Here is an 18,965-nt window from a genome sequence, read left to right as displayed (position 1 = left end):
TTTTTTTCCTTGAACTACACAGAAATAACATTAGTAAATTCATATAGTGTTATTATGTCAGAAACTGCTCCTCTGTAACAACATTTATGACATAGAAATGGCTTTCAAAGCTGATGAAAATGCTGTATTTTGTGTTTGACCTTTATATTTTTCCCTTTTCATTCTCAACACAAGGGCCTGAAAGGCTCAATTTGGCTGAATATGTTGCTTGTCTGTTAGCTGATCTCATTATGTGAGCATCATTAAAGGCTTTCCAGAGGTTTTGTGATTGGGTACAGAACACATCCTGCTTGCGGAGTGACCGTTCACCTCAGTTCTTTCTGTCACTAGACATGTTTACATCCAGCTGTTTTTATGCAAATTTTGGATATCACATTAAAAAAACGCTGGATGCACATAAATTAAAAAAAACAAAAAAAACAAACATATGCGCTCCAATTAAGTCTGATAATTTTTTATGAGATAAGTAGACATACTCATAAACTACAATGCCACACACATTTACTGAATAAATCCCTCTATGCTCAACAAAAAAACTCACATGACTTTGCCTCAACAGAGGATGTGATTAGATAACTGGATTAACCAGCGGATCAGTTTCATCTCAAATGTTGTTTTAGTTATTCTGAAATGCCTGAGCCAAAGTAATTAAATATGTCATTAAAAATGTCTCACATGATTACGTTTCAAACACCAGCATCTGAACGCAAGATAACATAAGAGCATTTATTGCGTTTTGTCTGCGCGTTCTAAGGCACAGGTCATTTATTATTTTGGATAAAAGAGACACATTTTCTTCCCTGATTGCAGCAACTTCCATTTTAATTAGAGATATTTTGCGCCAATTTCTCAGGAAGTGATGATTGCTTTTGTGAACACATGGGATGGAAACGCTGCTTTATTCGCAAATGTTTTACGGGATATATTTTGCGCATAAGATAAATTCGCAACTTTAGATGGAAACATTGGCTATTGACTATGTTTATGAACTGATTCTCATGCATCTGAATAAATGTATTCTTTTTAACAGATTCTTTAAGATCTTTCGCATCTGCTATCATTCAGATTGCATGTAAATATAATGATTCATCGAGGGAACTGTTCAGTTAAAAGAGCAACACGAGATGAGATCTCAAAGAAGTGCTACATTATAATACACTTGCTGTACGTATCCTGTGACCCAAGCTCAGCATAACAGAATGATTTGTCTATAGGCTGCGTATGGCTTGCCAAGTTCTTACAGTACGTCTTAATCCAGAATAAATCACTCATGCCTGAAGACTTGCTACTGGGGGTTGAATTGCCTTGATTTACACTTCAATCTCTGATTGCATAGAATTACAGAGAAAAAAATATTGCAAAAGCGAAAGACTGTGTTGTTTGTTGTTTGAGGGGAAATAGATCCTAAATGCAAATTAGTGCGATATTAGAGGTGGGCGGAGAGAGAAAAAGTGACTTCAGGTTTATGGAATTTCATTTCTTCTCCCAACTCATTTCCTCTAGTATAAAGAACTGTTGAACTGATGAGGAACCGTTTGAGATAATGAGCTTGTATAGTTCTGAACTGATATAGTGGGGTCTAAAGAGTCTGAGACTATGAAAAACATCTTTGTTACTGTAATAACCCTCATTCCCTGAAGGACCCTGTAACACCTGATGAATCCCGTCTCTACTCCTCAGCTCAAACATGTCCGGTGGAATGGTTAGCCATGCAAATCACTCGCCAATGTCCATTGGCCCATTTTCTTACCACTCAAAGGTGATTGGGCTCCCAGGTGAAAACCCTAATGTGTCAGTCATTCGATGTAACGTTGAACGTGACTGACTGATTGGGAACATTGTAGAATTTGTGTGCCATTACAAATGACCTATTAAGTGTCAAAAATAACGATAAAATGGTGTGTAGGTTATCCATGTAGTGTTGGTAAACTATTAACTTTCTCATCTCCTTCTCCTTGTGCATTTATTCGGACAGACTCTCAGGTTTCTACAGTTATTTGTGATATCCAGGCTTTGAAAAGTCACTTAAATGAGTGATACATTTAAAAAGTCATGGAAGAAATGTTACTAGTTTATCTCTGGCTTACATAAAGTATTATCTACCCGATTAAATATTTTAGAGTAAATTTGCTGCACATCACATAACATCAGTCTGTTTGTTGTGGGTTTTATTGGAGACATTTGTTCATTAATAATAATAATACATGCTTATATCAAGTAATTCCGCTTGGTACCTGGCATACAAATAGAAATGAATCCCAGCACAGCAGTCTCCCCGTCTCCGACATTGTTTTTTGAAATCCTATCATGAATGAAAAGGTCATGGAAATTAAATGGAAATTCCAAGACTCTGCATTCATATTGAATATACAGAATCTCTCCAAAGGAGTCAGAATAATAATAATAATAAAAATGTCATCAGTAATTAATATCCCCTGCTTTCCATCTCAGCCTTCAGTTCACTAAACTTTAGTTTTAATTGGCTGGTCTTTTTTCTTTGGTCCAAAAATAAAATGCATACCCAGACAAATAATAAACTTCTGCTCTATTGATCGTTTGTTATTCTCTATGTCTTTCAGAGGGATGCCAAAGGCCAGTATTTGTTTGACCTCATTTGCCACCATCTAAACCTGCTGGAGAAGGACTATTTTGGCATTAGATATGTCGATCCGGATAAACAACGGGTGAGTGTCCCACCATGTGGCTCGTGTCGAACAGTTCAAGGTCAACGGTAATGCGCAGCACCAATTCATCATTTCTGCATTCATGTCCACAGCTTTTTTATTACGATAAAGCTTCACCTGTCAGGATACTCAAAGTGACTTTCGTTTCTCGAAGCGTATTGGTTGTGATGCCTAATAAGTGATGAATTCATATGTGTTCTGGGTGGGCTGTGTTTGTATTGATCCTGCACTGGTCTGACTGACTCTCAGGGTTATACTGGAGTAAAGAGACAGAGCTGATGATTGATGGAATGAACCTTCTAGAAGGACAGGTTTGAAAATTGTAAATCATGTGAGGCCAGGCCCTTATGTTAGTATAGTATATATATATATATACATTTTTTTTTTTTTACAAATCAACGGGAAAAACTACAAACTGACTACAAAATGGCACATGGGACAGGAAGTAATACACAAGTCTTTAAAAGACACAAGAAACCCGTAACAGTGTGAGGAACAGACTGTTCCTGCCAATTACCCCAGTGTTCCTTTGGCCCTGTATTGTGAGAACACTGTGCATGTTTCATATAGTCAATGTCAATATGGCTAAACTTGCAGAATTTTCACTTTTGCTTTCAGGATGTAAATATCGAATTAATCTAATTTGATTTAAAAATGCTTTTAGAGGTAATGGGATTATAGTCATTGTTTTTTGTGGTTTCTTTACTGCTACTGTTTACAAAATACTTTATTAATGTGGTCAGTGGTTATACTCGAATGAAAAGAATAGCTCAAACACCTGTCCTCAAATCAGTGTTATTTTTATTTATTATTAATGTAGGCTACTATTATTAATATTTTTAATTAGTTTTCATTTAATGCTAGTGTAAGTTATAGAAATGTGATTATGGACTTGTCATTTATGTTTGTTTATTTTTTATTGTTTAAGTTTTAGTTTTACTTAACAATTACAACATTACTTTAAATGTTAAAACAAAACATTTTATATTTACAAAATATCAATTGTTTAAATATTTTGAATATATAGTAGTATTTATATTAAATGTTAATTTCAAAATTTTTATAAAATTTTATTTAAAAAAAAATGTGAATAAACATTCTGTATAGCTCTCAGTAATGAAATCCTGTTGAATTGGAGATTTGTCCTGGTCTTTGTCTGCTAAATGCAAACCTGAGCGTGTACAGGCTTTACATACATACTCTAGAGTTTCTTAATATCTGTCTTTTTCACTGACCCCCTTTGGGAGCCTCTCGTATTGACTGACATAAATAATAATGAGGACGTCTAACTGATGCTCGTCTGTAGACGACACAATGGAACAACGCTAGCGTCTGCTAAGTGCTCACAATTCCCTTCAGAACATTCCTAGTTGACAAAATATGCCACAGATTAGCTGAAAATACAGAATACTATAATGTGGCATGGGAAATATTTTCCAAAAAGCTTTCAGATCGCTATAATTGGAAATCATATTCCAATAGCCTGATGCTATTTCTAGACATTAGCCTACTGGCACTAAGACCCCAAAAATCCAATGGCTGATTTGGCTTATCTGGGGCTGCACACAATAGCAGTGATAGAATCTCAGCGTGACGTCGAAGATGTGCTAATGTTTCGCTCCGGAGAAAAAAAGAAATGAGATAAAATGATTAATATATCTACCCTTCCCCCCATCTCACACTCATACTGATATAAAATCTCTGTACATCTACCCACACTGACCACCTGCTCCTGTGTAATTATGTGTTAGATGAAATATAGATGTAATATGTGTGTGTACATGTGCTCTGTCAAAATGCGTGCGTGTGTGTGTGTGTGTGTGTGTGTGTGTGTGTGTGTGTGTGTGTGTGTGTGTGTGTGTGTGAGGAATTCAAACTCTCTCTTCTGTTGTTTTAGCACTGGCTGGAGTTCACCAAGTCAATTTCTAAGCAGATGAAATGTAAGTATCACCAGTCAGATTATTTATATCGTGCTAGATTCCATAAAGGAGCAATTATGAACATCATCACTATAGTGACTGTAATGATGCATGCTATTGGGATTCATGGGGGGTGTACATTTACAAATGCAGCGTTCTTAAATAGGAGCTGTCATTTGATGATGTGGGGACCTTTGCTTGTGTTAAACTGGCCATGAAATGCGCTTAAGGCCCGTTCACATCAAGAGTGATAACTATAACGATAACTATATTAGCGTCCACGCCAACGCACAATAGGGTTCTGTTTATTATAAGCGCGTGATTTAAATGCTCAAGGTGAATTCTTATTGGCTGCCACTGTTTTATTGTATGTCAGCTTGGTAAAATCTAATATTGTTTCTCTGTGTACTTATTGTTATAGTTGTGGTGTGGACTTGCATATTCTTGTACATTGGGGTGATTGGGGTGAGACACTGGAGAGTTTGTCATTAAAGTAACTTTAATTTCAAACTTTGTAAAACAGTCTGTTTAATCACAATTTTCCTGACTTCATAAGATGTTGAAGTTAAATTCAGAAACAGCAGATTTTATAGTTGTTTGACATGTTGTTTGACCTGAGTAATTTGTACTTCGGGGTAAAACTGAAATTATTTGGCATAAGAGAGTAAAACAGTACAATAATTTATTTTTAGCAGTACTAGAGTAAAATACAAATTTTCCAAAATAATACTTAATTATAGTATTTAACTTGAAGTACATGAAGAACATGAACATGAAGTTCTTTCGTATTAATAATGTTCAGAAAATATTTTATGATTTTTTTTTTAGCCCATTGGCAGATTGCTTCCTCATGTTATAATCATAAATCTCTTAAAATTGTGTTAGATTCATGTTTAATGCCAGTGGAGTAAGAAACGTAATTCTTACTATATTTTCTGAAAACAAGAATATTGCATATTCAGATATATTGCAAAATTACTTAATATTTAATGCCGTGTTGCTTTTAACCATGGAATATAATAAAAAAAAATATGTTTTCTTTTTCTTTTTTAGGATTTAAACTTAGAGTAAGATTATTGTAATATATTGATAAACATTTATTCATTCAAATCTCAAGTTTGCTGAGGCCCCCTTCTGGGCCCCGGGCCCCTTGTTAAGAACTACTGGATAAACGTAACATTTTTTTTCAGTGTGGATGTTAATCTTATGTTTTTTTTTTCTCTCCACACAGCACAACCTCCGTTCACCATGTGTCTGCGGGTGAAGTTCTACCCACCAGATCCTGCTGCTCTAAAGGAGGAGATCACCAGGTATGAGCTATCACAATGAATGAATTCTGCTTTTTGCATGCACTTCTTAAGTCACATAATTAAATGGCACCTGATTACAGAGCTGGCTCATTTTCTCGCATAAAATATTTCCTTAAGCGTAGGCCTAAAGCTCTGCTTTGATTAAGTGTTGCAAACGAAATGGCAACAGATGTTTGGCAGCACCAGAAAGCCATTCGACTTTGCTGTGCCGGTGGTGCTTTGAGACAGATAAAGTATTTTTGGATGTTAGCATCACTCATCACTCATCACTTAACATTAAATGTCCAAAGAGGGGAAGTGTCCATGGGGATTGAAGTGTCCAAAATAAACAGGGGATCTGGTGTCCTTGCTGTGCTGGTGCATGTGAAGTGTTCAGAGGAGTTGGTCCAGGTAAAGGGGTTCTGGGGCGCGAGGGTCTTCACAAGGCTCAAGAGTCCTTGCCATTCTCAGCCGGACGGTGGCGATGCATGCACCCCTGCACGGGCACACTGGTCCATAGCCTCATGGCTTAGCAGTGCGGGAATCTCTCCCTGCTCCCCTCCTGGGCTTACGAGAAGAGACCGTTCTCCCGAGGAGAAGCGCAGAGATGAAGAGGCTCTATTCTATTCAGGTGTGCCTCAACATGCGTCGGTCTGTACTGGTTCTTACAGCACCCCTTCTCTCTCACACACACACACACACTCCATTCGGGAACCTGGCGGAGGGCTTAAGTGACAGGGTGGTGCTGATAATAAGGGGAAGGCAGTCGTTCAGTCACACATGATAATGTTCACAAATGAACACAACTTTTATGAAGTTTAAAGCCTAAATACAATCGCCGAAAGTAAAACGCTAAGCTTAGGCTATAAATGAACTACACCCTGGTTGCATGACTTCAATGTCACCATTAATAATCTTCCGACAACTCTTTCAGTCTTTATTTAAAAACAATTTCCCAGACAGTTTGATCTAGAATAGTTTGCTAGAGCGCTAGTGAAACAATGAGGCTTTAGTGAATTGAAGGCTCACATACTTCCCTACTATGTAGCAGACGAAAAACAGCATGTGACAAGTATGTCCAAATTCACAGTACTCATAAAAGAGTAGACAAAAAGTACCCGGATGACCTATTACTTCCGGCGAGATTCTGAAGTGTGCATATGATGGACACTTTACTATCCCATGAGGCCACAGGAGAGGATTTGTGAATTGAAGTGAAGCGACGTAACTGACGCTGGTAGGTCACATGATAAGGACAACATGGCGAATCTAGTACGTCCAGATTACATTCATACTACACACACTCATACTATATAGAACAAACTTTTTTTAGCAGTCGTGAAGTAATTACTTAATCAAAATAAGTACCTACTCAAGAGAGTATGTGATTTTGGACACAGCTGATGAGTTTACCTGTGATGACGCTTATTGTCCCTGATAACTTCTGTAGTTCCATTTAGCCATTTGTTAACAACCGCCTTTGTCAAAACAAATAAAACTTTAAAACGCATTAAACTTTAGTTTACAAAGACGTGAAACTCACCGAGTGGTCTGTGGTGTTCACTGATATGCTCACGCAAAAATCGCTGCAAAAGATGCTTTCCAACAGGTGTTTTACCATTCGTTGTAAAACTGTGGGCCTATTTTTCCAAACGCCTCACAACCGGACATTCTTCCGTTGAGAGCTTGAATAATAGAAACTCCAGCCCAGTTGGTGGCGATAATGCACCTTTGCCAATGTTTGGATAGCGTGGCCTACGATACCGCAACTGCATAACTACAGAAAGAACACAAACAACCTCATTTCCATTCCCGACGGCGGAGTAATACCGTACCTCACAGAACATCCAATACAAGTCAATGGAGTTGAACAAAAACTACGATAAAACCTGTTGTAAAGCATCTTTTGCAGCGATTTTTGTGTGAGCATATCAGTGAACACCCCAGACCACTCGGTGAGTTTCACGTCTTTGTAAACTAAAGTTGAATGCGTTTTATGAATGATTCTTCCACTGCAGCTATGAAACCATTGTGGGGGGGGGGACCTAACACAGAAACCGAAAATTTTCGGGACGGCAGCATTTGTCCAAATTTCAATCTTAACCGTTCTATTTCATCAGAAACGATCTTAAAACAGGGCTTTAAGTGTAAAATACCGAACTTTTCCTTTAAGGGCGACTTTAGCCAGAGGTGCTAAAATGCTAGTTGTGGGTTTTGGGCTACAAAAATATGTCAAACATGCAGCAATCTGTTATTGTAAAATCTCAGAATGCACTGGTTGAAAGCGTTGCTTCTTCAAAGAAATTACTGTTCGCATACTATGGAATGTTTAAAAATTCTACAGTAACCAAAACCCTCCTTAAAATGAAAGAAACGGGAGTGCTTGTAGACATTCTATAGTATGTGAACACTGCCAAGTAACTTCTCGAGATTGCTCATCGAAATACAAAGGATCTTAAAGCACCCTAAACATATGCAAGTGCCTAAAGCCCTCTCATCTTGCTGTTACGCTCAAGATTCAAAGCTGTTTCTCACTCGCTGCTGAGAGAAGATGTATGGTCAGTGACTCTGAACAGATTCCTCTGAATGATACATGATTAGCCTCCAGCTTTCATCCTCTCTCGATCAGTCTGCAATGAGGTCACCCAGAAATTCACACACTCGACCTGAAAAAAGATCTAATGATACTGAGTGCTTCTTAGAACCTAATGAGGGTCGCTTTATTGACAGTGTGCGCATGTAAAGAGGCAAACGCACAGCGTGGTATGGATTTTTATGTGTGATTCAGGTAGAGATTGATGTGTGAAGTTGAGGGAGTACCGCTAGTGTTTACTGTATACTGTGAAATACATTGCTTGTGGGGAACACAAAGTAATAATTCACACTGAAATGAGAGGAGAAGTGGGAAAGAGACATGGAACAAGAGGATGAACAGGGTTGAAGGCAGGAAATTAGATGAGAGAGAGGCAGGTGGAAAGAATGAGCAGAAAGACTAATGAGAGGTATGGGTGAGAAATAGAGGGATATTATCTGAAAGACAAGGACATCGTTTAGAGTATATGGAAGAATTAGCATATTCCCTGTGAGAAAAAAAGAAATGCATCCTGTCTCTGCACTTTCTTCTGCCACTCATAATTCCACAGTAAAACCATACTAAGAGTTTTTCTGTGTTTATAATTGCTCAGGTCACAAAATAAGATTATTGTTTAATATGCACAAACTTGTCATTAGCATGATTTTCATGACAACCAAGTCAATCACACCCAAGCTGCATCCTAGAAACCAGTTATAATATAATATAATATAATATAATATAATATAATATAATATAATATAATATAATATAATATAATATAATATAATATAGGCTAATATAAAAGATATCTATATATATACATAGATGTGACATGACTATTGTTACAATAGCATTGTATCTCCCTATAATGAGATAATCTAGTATTAAATATTGTTATGTTTATGTTAGTGATGCATATCCACTTTCTCTATTTATTAGATTATTGGAAAATATCTTGGGTAAAGTGCATATTCCACAGAGGAAAAACAAGCATCTCGGCCCAATACTTTGCCATTTAGCTGCTCCTATATTTGGCGCGTCCTTTTCTAGGACCAAATGACTCTGGCACATCGAGTGTGTTTCTGTAAATGGCAGGTTAGGGATAAAGAAGGAAGCTGATATGTAGGCCAGAAATTGACTGGTGGCTACAGAAAATGCCATTTTGCTGCTGTCACCTGGAGAGAATTCAGGGAACATAATTGCATTTTTAGCTCCTATGGCCTCTTATGTGAAAAGCTATTAGCTCTAGCTGGGCTGGCCTACTTTGAGAAGTTAAAGACAAGCATGTCGCTCTTTACTCACGGGACACATGTTGCACTGAAGGTGAGAGGAGCCAAGTACCAGATTGGGACTGGATTGATTTATGAATAGAAAATGTGACATTGGTGCTTTAAACCTCACAGCTCGGTAACACTTTAGATTAGGAAATACATATTCACTATTAAATAGGAGTTTTCTCTCAATAAACTCCTAATTATTGCTTATTGATATTAAATAAGGTAGTTGTTGTAGTGGTTAAGTTTAGGTATGTAGAAGAATATGGTCATACAGAATAAGGAACTAATATGTATTTTATATGCACTAATAAACCGCCAGTATGCTCGTAATATGCATGCTAATAAGCAACAAGCAACTTAGTGAATGAATATGTGTTCGCTTACTGGAAGCTCTTGTCCTAAACAATCATTTGAATATAGTTTACATTTACTCTTTCCATTCCATTAAAATCCAGTCTATGAGCTCCAAATGCATAATTATATAAAGTAGCATCTGTGTTTGTAACATTATATCGCTGTGAGACAGATGTTAGGGCCAGAGAGACAGACGTCTGTGTGTGTTGTAGTCTCTCTTTTCCCCAACTCAACAGCTTTTGACACAGCGGTTTGCTTTAGGAGATCTCTTCCCAAAACAACAATCCTATTCTCAATTCATTCCCTGCCCTGGAAACAGAAAGAATTATTTTAACCAACTCAAAGAGAAATAGTTAGCCTGTTTTGAGAGTGTGTTAAATACACATACTGTTTTCTTTGTCTCCTACTGTGAAATGTTTCACTTTGCACTTCTTTGTCCTTCATTATCAGCCCTCATTACAGATAAATGGTGTAAGATTTAACCTTTGATTATTAATCATTACGTAATCAAACACATGTGTCCAGGGTAATGGAATAAATGAGGTGCTTTCTCTCACCGTCTGTCTCCATGTCCTGGTTGCAGGTATCTCGTCTTCCTGCAGATCAAAAGAGATCTGTACCACGGTCGTCTCCTCTGCAAAACCTCTGACGCAGCCTTACTGGCAGCTTACATCTTACAAGGTAAAGTAGAAGGAAATAGAACTTTATAATTTAAGACAGAAGCTGTGTGATGCCATTCTAAAGATTAGGGTGGGTAAGATTACATTTTTTTTTTTTTACATAATACAAAGATGGATTAAACTGATCAAAAGTGACAGTAAAGATTTTTACGTTGTTACAATTTCTGTTTCAAATAAGTGTTATTTTGAACTTTCTATTCATCAGAGTCCTTTAAAAAAAGCAGCACAACTGTTTTAAACATTGATCAAAGTAAATGTTTCTCGAGCAGCAAATCAGCATACTAGAATCTAACACTAAAATGATGTTGAAAATGCAGCTTTGCCTTCACAGGAATAATATATAATGGTGTCATTTTTACAATTTAACTGTTTTTACTCTATTTGTGATCAAATAAATGCAACTTCAAAGACCATAAGATACTTCTTAAAAAGGTTTAAAAACTCATATAATACCAACCCCAGACTTTACAACGGTAGTGTATATAATGTAGTTTTATAAATTCAGGTTCATTGGGATACTTTTTTAGCCTTTTTTGAGATGACTGGGAAAAAGTGTCCCAATCAACCTGGATTCAACCTAATTTATTTTTTAATTACTACACAATTAAATATATATATTTGTTTCTAATAGGGATGTACCAACACTGTAAAAAAATTACATGATGAATAATTTATGACGAATGTTTTTACATTGCTTTAAAATGAGTTAAGCAATTTTAAGTAATTTAATTTAAGTAATTTAAGTTGAAATGACTTAAACATCCAAGTTGATTGTACTTATATGCAATATAAGGCAGCACCTTTTTTTTCTTTTTACAGTGAATGTAATGTATCAGCCAATGAATGATCGGTATCAGCTGATAAATGCAATTGTATGCAATCAAAAGGGGGCGGAAAACGGGTCCGACTTATGTGTGAAGAAATTGACTATTTTGGTGAATTTAGGCCTGTCAAAGTTAATGCGATAATGACGCATTCACAGTTAAAAAATAGCGACATTATACAGTTTTTAGTGAAGTGTAATTATTATATCTGAAAATATATTGCAGTTGAATATAATTGTTTGAGCTCTTTTGTTATTTTTAACCTCTAATATTATAGTAGTGTACCAAATGAGAGGGTTCTCTAGTTTACAGCATTAGTTGGGTGAGATTTTTTTTCCTTATAAGAAAGTCAAACTATGAGTATCGGCAGATATCATTCAGAATAATTGTCTATTTGTATTGTACGAAAAATTTAGTATCTGTGCATCACTCATTTCTAATATAAAATACAGAATCTTTCAAAAAAATATTTGGCACGCTTTTTTTTTCTCATGAATTTCCAACATTATTTTCAAGAACAGAATCAGTTATTTGAATGTTATCTCTCAGTTGAATTTGGGTATTTGTTCAGTAGTCTACAGAGATGTTTGAGGTTTGGTCACATGAGAAGGGAAAATAGCAGAGAGGTCGGGATGCACAGTAATGTGCTTTGACAGGGTGATCATGGCCATGTTTTAGACGACTCTGTTGAATTAAAGATGTACTTTTCCATCACTGTTCCCAATGGTCAGGACTCAGAGAGGCTTATGGGTACCAGTCAGGGCTGTGCGGCCCATATAAGCTGAGAATGCTCCGCACACCAAAGCCATTTGAGAGAATGAGTTTGTGGACTCGCTAATTAATATTAACACTACTATATCATCCCTTGTTATTTGAGGAGGAACATAGAGCTTACATAATAAAATGTTGGTCGTATGTAACTGTCCATCATTTATTCATTTGCCAAACTACTTTAATTTTCTTAAAATCTGTACCAGTTATGGAGGGTTTTGGGTAAACAGATTCCCAGTTACGCTCCTTTGTTATGCATCGTCATTATTGTTCCACATTCTCATTGGTTTGCAGGCATATGGGGGATTAAGAATGTGCTGTCAATCACTAAAAATCACATTGTATTTGATACAATACTAGACTAAATCAAATAATAAAAAAGCCATAACTGAAACTATTTTCATAGTATTTTCTCCATAGGGAAATTTACTTAATACGAAAACATGTAAACCATAGCAACTCAGCATATCCGGTTTAAGAAGTCAGCGCTTGCCACTGGTACCAAGTGCAGAAGCAAACAGCATATTAAAAATGCTCGTACTATATGCTAATCCACTAAACCCCTGCAAAGAACATATGGCTCCCAACACTTGCTCTCACAGAGCATGTTCATTAAGAAAACACGTTAGCATGGCCATATGTGAACTAAAATGCACGGTTGCACGATGAAAGATTGATTTAGTGTCCGCTCCACTGCTGAGGTATGACACCATGAATGGTTGCATGATGAAAGATTGATTTTTATGACTACTTTGCAGCTGAGATTGGAGACTATGACCCGGGAAAGCATCCAGAGGGCTACAGCTCCAAGTTCCAGTTCTTCCCCAAGCACTCAGAGAAACTGGAAAGAAGGATTGCAGAGATTCACAAAACAGAGTTAATGTACGTGTAACCTTTCCCCTCCTTTTTCTTTATTTATGGCTTAGGAATTATGGAAAAGTCTTTACAGAATCCCGTTCTCTCTCTTGTGTGTTTCTGAGCTTCACTGCTGAGGGGGATGGGGGTCAGGGACTGCAGAGTTTCATAGTAATGCAAAATCAATAACACTTCACAATAAGTGTCAATCAGATAACATTGGCATTTGGGTGACTACAGTATTTTTTATGTCTTTACTGCCAATTGTGATCTATTTAAGTCATCCTTACTGAATAAAAGTATTATTTATTTAAAAAAAAAATCTTATTGACCCTAATCTTTTGAGCAGCATTGGACTAATAAAAATGATTCTGTGGTAAAGACAAACAAATATAGTTTCTACCTGAATAAGTAAATTCAGGCAAGAATTTAAAAAACAAAGTCAATTCTATATTAGTACTCAATTTAAGCTTGTAGAAATTAAAGTGTAAATATCAATGTTATAAAATTAAGTAAAACCTACTCAACTTTCTGATACTGGTGTTCCCATCGTGCACTGGGGCATGAATAATTAATAAGGTTGCATTTTTCACTGTTTTCAAGCTGTATTTACACTGTTTTATCATTGTATTTGTTGTTAGGTTTAGTAACTTGCTGTCTTGTGACATCTGGAGTTAATTTTCTACTCAAAATGACGCATTCGTACTCAAAAATGATCCAAGGAATGCTACTATTACTGTGTATTGTGTACCAAGTATTGATCGGGTGGGTATCACATTACTTCTATTATGTAGAAATGTTGTCTAGACACTATCTACTGTATTATTTACATGGATGTTCTAAGTAAAGCATATACTTTAAAAGCATGGTTTAATTCAGTGTTATATTGTTTGAGTAAAATGTACTTAAAGCAGAGTATTCTAAAAAGTGAACTTTAAAGTTAAAAAAACACCAACTTCGACTTGCCAAGTTAAGTTACTTATTTTCTTTAATTATATTTAACTTAGTTAAGTAGATTTTACTTAATTCCATATGTGGAATTTACCTTAAAAATATGCATTGTAATGTATGTTTAGAAGATGTTGACTATTCATATATGGGCGGCAAATGAACATAAGGCGTTTTGACTGCTATATTTTGGAAGTTATGGTCCCACCAAACTAGATGATCCACCAAACAGGAGCATGATAACTGCTGCCCTCTGGTGGGGTGACTGTTCACTGACGAAAGACACTTCATCAGTCTTATTATGTGCGTAAATTATGTTGGGAATGTAGAGCGAAGATGTCTGTTTAGATCTTCAGAATGATCCAGTACGTAAGTCAGTCCTGATGTCTGTAAACAATCGCTTTCTCAGGACGTTAAGGGTCGCTTTTCTTCTCTGATTTGGATTGAAATACAAGGCAGGCGGTCTTGTTGCATTAAGGTCTTGAATGTTGAATGGCTGGTGCTGAATAAAACATGAATCGGTAAGAGGTTTCCTGGAGAGATATTACTTGAACTGTCTGGTCGGTTTGGTTTTGCTTTCTATTTACTGGCTGCTAATCGATGTCTTTTGAGTGTAAAGTGTCACAATAGATGTGTTTATTTACATTCACATCAACATTATGTTTCTGGACAGGTGTTTTTCGTTTTTTACATTGCAATGATTTTCCACTTTGTACAAAACCATTAATAATGTGGATTCAATCCAATACCTATTGCACTAGTATGCTTTAAAGTACCAAAGTATTCTTTAAGTTAATTTCATTAAGTATACTTAAGATACTTTATAGTAAGTATACTAATATCAGTGTATTAGTAGTATACTTGTAAGTGTACTATTTCAATACTACTTGGGACTAAATTGTCCCACTTCTTTGTGTACAGAAGTATACTTTTAAGTATACTTTAAGTGTAAGAGTAGTAAACTTTGAGTACACAACTAGTTTACAACTACATATTTAATTTGTACTGCAACTATACTACAAGTAAACTTAGAGGTATGCGGATAGTTTACTTGTCAAATACTTGCAGCACTTTTTTTTAGTTTATGAAAGTATACTTTGAAGTATACTCTCAGTGAATAGTAGTTTAGTAGTTTTATACTGCAAGTAGACTTGTAAGTGAACTTAACATTATACATGTAGTTTACTTTTTATAATTTTTTTATACCTCAAGTATACTATGTTCCTATTAGATATTTATTTGTTATATTTGAAATTACCATAAGTTTAAGTTAATAACTGTACTTTAAGTAGATTTTAAGTTAATTCCATGTACCCTACAAGTGCACTATACAAAAATTCACATACTCAGAATTGGGAACTAAGAGCTAGGAATCTGTTTTCTTTATAACAATGTACTGTAACACTATGTGAACTAAGATTGAGTTCATGTTTGGCCAAATATACTTTTCTGTCAGTATAAGTCAAGTATACTTAAATATATTTCTGAGAAGTACATAAAAAGTAGACTGAAAGTATACTCTTATTATTAGTTTAAAAGATGTATACTAATAGCACACTTGAATAACTTCTTTTTTTGTAATCTGTGACTCTGATGTGCTTGCACCACTGAATGACACAAATGGTGTTTTAATGTGTTGTTTTGCAGAGGTCAAACTCCTGAGACTGCTGAGCTGAAGTTCCTGCAGAAAGCACAAATGCTTGAAACATACGGCGTGGATCCTCATCCGTGCAAGGTTAGATGGCTCTATCTGACGCATCCAGAAACTATTTGTGTACTCCAGTTTCTCAACCTTTTTCAAACCAAGGACCCTTTCATAATGATAGAATGTTGATGAAACACAGAAAGATTCCCATTCAGATGCCATAAGTCAGTCAGTGTGGTTTCAACTTCACATAAAAAGTTTAATTGCTTAATTTCTTGGTGATGTACTTCACTACCCACAATACTGAAGAAAGATCCACCAACCATCTTACTCAAATTTGTGAATGACGAATTGTATATACAGAGTGTTCAAAGGTTTTGGATCAGTAAGAATTTGGTACGAAATATATATATATATAATATATATACATAACATAACATAAGTTATGGTTTATATAATATATATATATATGTGTGTGTGTGTGTGTGTGTGTGTGTGTGTGTGTGTGTGTGTATTGATACAGAAAAATATATATCTATATATATTTATATATATATATATATATATATATATATATATATATATTATTATTAATAATTATTATTATTTTTCACAGTTTCACTGAATTAAATGACTCCTGTTTAGAAACATCTACTGTCAGTTTAATCTCAACAGTAAAAGCCCAAAACTTCCCGTTTTACAGCTAAACATTACATAAAGTTAGCCTGACAATACAAGTATGAAGGCTCTGTTATTATGATCACTTGCTGTACGGTCCTGTATTGAGTCTTCCTACTCAATGTCTGCTTGTTAAGAAAGGAAGATGACGTGGTTCTCCTCTGTCGCTGTTCATCACAGGATGTGTCTGGGAACCCAGCTTTCCTAGCCTTCACTCCGTTCGGTTTTGTCGTGCTTCAAGGGAACAAGAGAGTCCATTTCCTCAAATGGTGAGTCACTAATACTTGCCTCTTTTCCCTACTGAACTTCTATTGACGTCTTCGGGGTTGAGTAAACACAGACATGCATACACACATGCATCGTGAAGCTGAAAATAATGAGTCATTCTCGCCTAGCGACAGGCTCTGGGTATACAAGTCACAGCTGGTTTTATTTTATCGTATTATACGTTCCCAGCCAAAAGGGCCCGAGCATCTGCCTCTTTCTTAACCGTTAGAGCAGACAGGTGTCCAATTATCCTTCAGCAGATCTCCATCCAGAGGGCATGCTTAAAGTCATCTCGCTACAACAAGTCTGTGAGGTCTGAGAAGAGAAATCATAAAATACTGAACCATTGAGCAGCCTGTCCTGTCTCAGTGTCTCTGGGTTTTGTTTTATGTGGTTAAATCTGTAGAGAATGTATACTGTATGTCACAATCAAAGCAAGAGTAAAGCAAAAGTGCAGAATTGATTTGTTTGTTTTGTGGGAAATACAACAGGAACAGAATATTGAAGTTTATAGTGTCTTGTTCATTTTAATAATTAAAATGAGCTCATATAATACAATTTGGAAACATGTTGTCAACTTAATTTCATTTGTGTAATTTCATGCTTTTGTATTGAGACTTCATGAATAATACAGGATAATTATGTGTTTATTTTACTGTAACATTGTTGTTTATGTAGTTTATATATTTATTTATATATTATATACTTTGTATGTATTTGTGTATGTATATATATAAATATATACACATTACAATACAAAATGTATTTATATTTGATAAAATGTATGTTTTATATATATATACATACAATGTAAATGTAATTAATTATATACATTTACAATAATTAATTATATACATTTATACATTGATATTTCTGTATGTTTTACTATAATATCATTTTGTATGTAGTTTATGTATGTGTAGATAGACGGATAAAAGACAGATGACGGACAGTCAGACAGATGGATAAATAAATAGACAGACTACATGGACAATAATATACACACACACACACACACACACACACACACACACACACACACACACACACACACACACACACACACACACACACACACACACACACATATATATGAAATTGAATAATTACACAATATACAAATATACAACTACATATATACATTTTATAAAATGTAAATGTAATATATATTACATATATTGTAATACCTTTGTTCTTGTATTCTTCCACCTGTACAGGCACGAGGTGACCAAACTGAAGTTTGAGGGAAAGACATTCCATATATATGCAAATCAGAAGGAGGTGAGAACATTAATTATGCCAACATTAGTGAAGTCGAAGATAATTACAATATACCAAATTTTCATATGATAATGACACAATCTATGAAACTTTAATAATTCCTCTCAACGCCAGTGCTGGATCAGTGCACCTTTAATGACTTCTCGTTATGCACAGGACAAAAAGATCATCTTGACGTACTTTGCACCGACTCCAGAGGCCTGCAAACACCTTTGGAAATGCGGTGTTGAAAATCAAGCTTTCTACAAGTGAGTTTTTGCACTCCTCCTTTCATTGAGACACATACATCAGTTCAGTTAGACAGGTGAGATGCGTCTGAAAGGGCAACTGCACAATAAACAAGTTCCAGAAATAATTTGATTCCTCCTTTCCAGAGCTTATTAAAGCCTGGTAAATAAACTGACTAAAAACTAATAATGCAAGACAAGTGTGGTCTGGACAGCTGCTTTTAGATTCCATCACTGTTTATTACCTCACGGGTCAACTAATGGAACAGCACGCGTGCTGAGAATTACCTTTATTGCCTGAGCAATGAGAGATGCGTTCTGCTAGCTCCTCCAGAGCGATGTCCCTGCACATTTCAGTCACGGTTGGTTGTACGTGTCCTTGCCCACGCCATAGGAAGTGTTTAAAGCATCCTGCAGCTCAAGGAAGACCGCAGTGTTACGGATGAGCCCAGACTCACGAAACTGCTGAGCCACCGCTGGTTTTATGATGAACGATTTTGGCTAACTGAGGTGACATCTTTGGAACACGAGTCTGTTTCAGCACTCATCTTGAAGTGTGGGAAAGCTCAATTTAGGTGAAGGGAACGGTGTATTCACTGAATTGGCATTGCGCCTTATGAAAATTTAATCTGCATTGTATTCCAAGTCTGACTGAATTCATTCCGCTGGGGGAAAGAGAAATGTGTAGCTG

The 18,965-nt window shown here is 35.9% G+C and overlaps 1 protein-coding gene across 4 annotated transcripts in view; it reads left to right on the top strand.

The window, feature by feature from the left end:
• The window catches only part of frmd5a (FERM domain containing 5a), a 130,860-nt gene that overhangs the window by 96,245 nt on the left and 15,650 nt on the right, over positions 1-18,965 (top strand). For all 4 annotated transcript variants that reach the window (XM_077194443.1, XM_077194442.1, XM_077194447.1 and 1 more), the window contains exons 2-10: positions 2,580-2,684; positions 4,582-4,624; positions 5,835-5,913; positions 10,682-10,779; positions 13,132-13,255; positions 15,824-15,911; positions 16,680-16,768; positions 17,984-18,047; positions 18,204-18,295. In XM_077194443.1, coding sequence (XP_077050558.1) covers positions 2,580-2,684; positions 4,582-4,624; positions 5,835-5,913; positions 10,682-10,779; positions 13,132-13,255; positions 15,824-15,911; positions 16,680-16,768; positions 17,984-18,047; positions 18,204-18,295 — 782 coding nt within the window. The remainder of the gene's footprint in view (positions 1-2,579; positions 2,685-4,581; positions 4,625-5,834; positions 5,914-10,681; positions 10,780-13,131; positions 13,256-15,823; positions 15,912-16,679; positions 16,769-17,983; positions 18,048-18,203; positions 18,296-18,965) is intronic.

This window comes from Siphateles boraxobius, unplaced genomic scaffold, assembly GCF_051911475.1.
Source record: "Siphateles boraxobius isolate OS27281-9 unplaced genomic scaffold, OSU_SipBor_1 32, whole genome shotgun sequence".
Lineage (NCBI taxonomy): Eukaryota > Metazoa > Chordata > Actinopteri > Cypriniformes > Leuciscidae > Siphateles > Siphateles boraxobius.
This window is presented reverse-complemented; position numbering and strand designations above follow the sequence as displayed.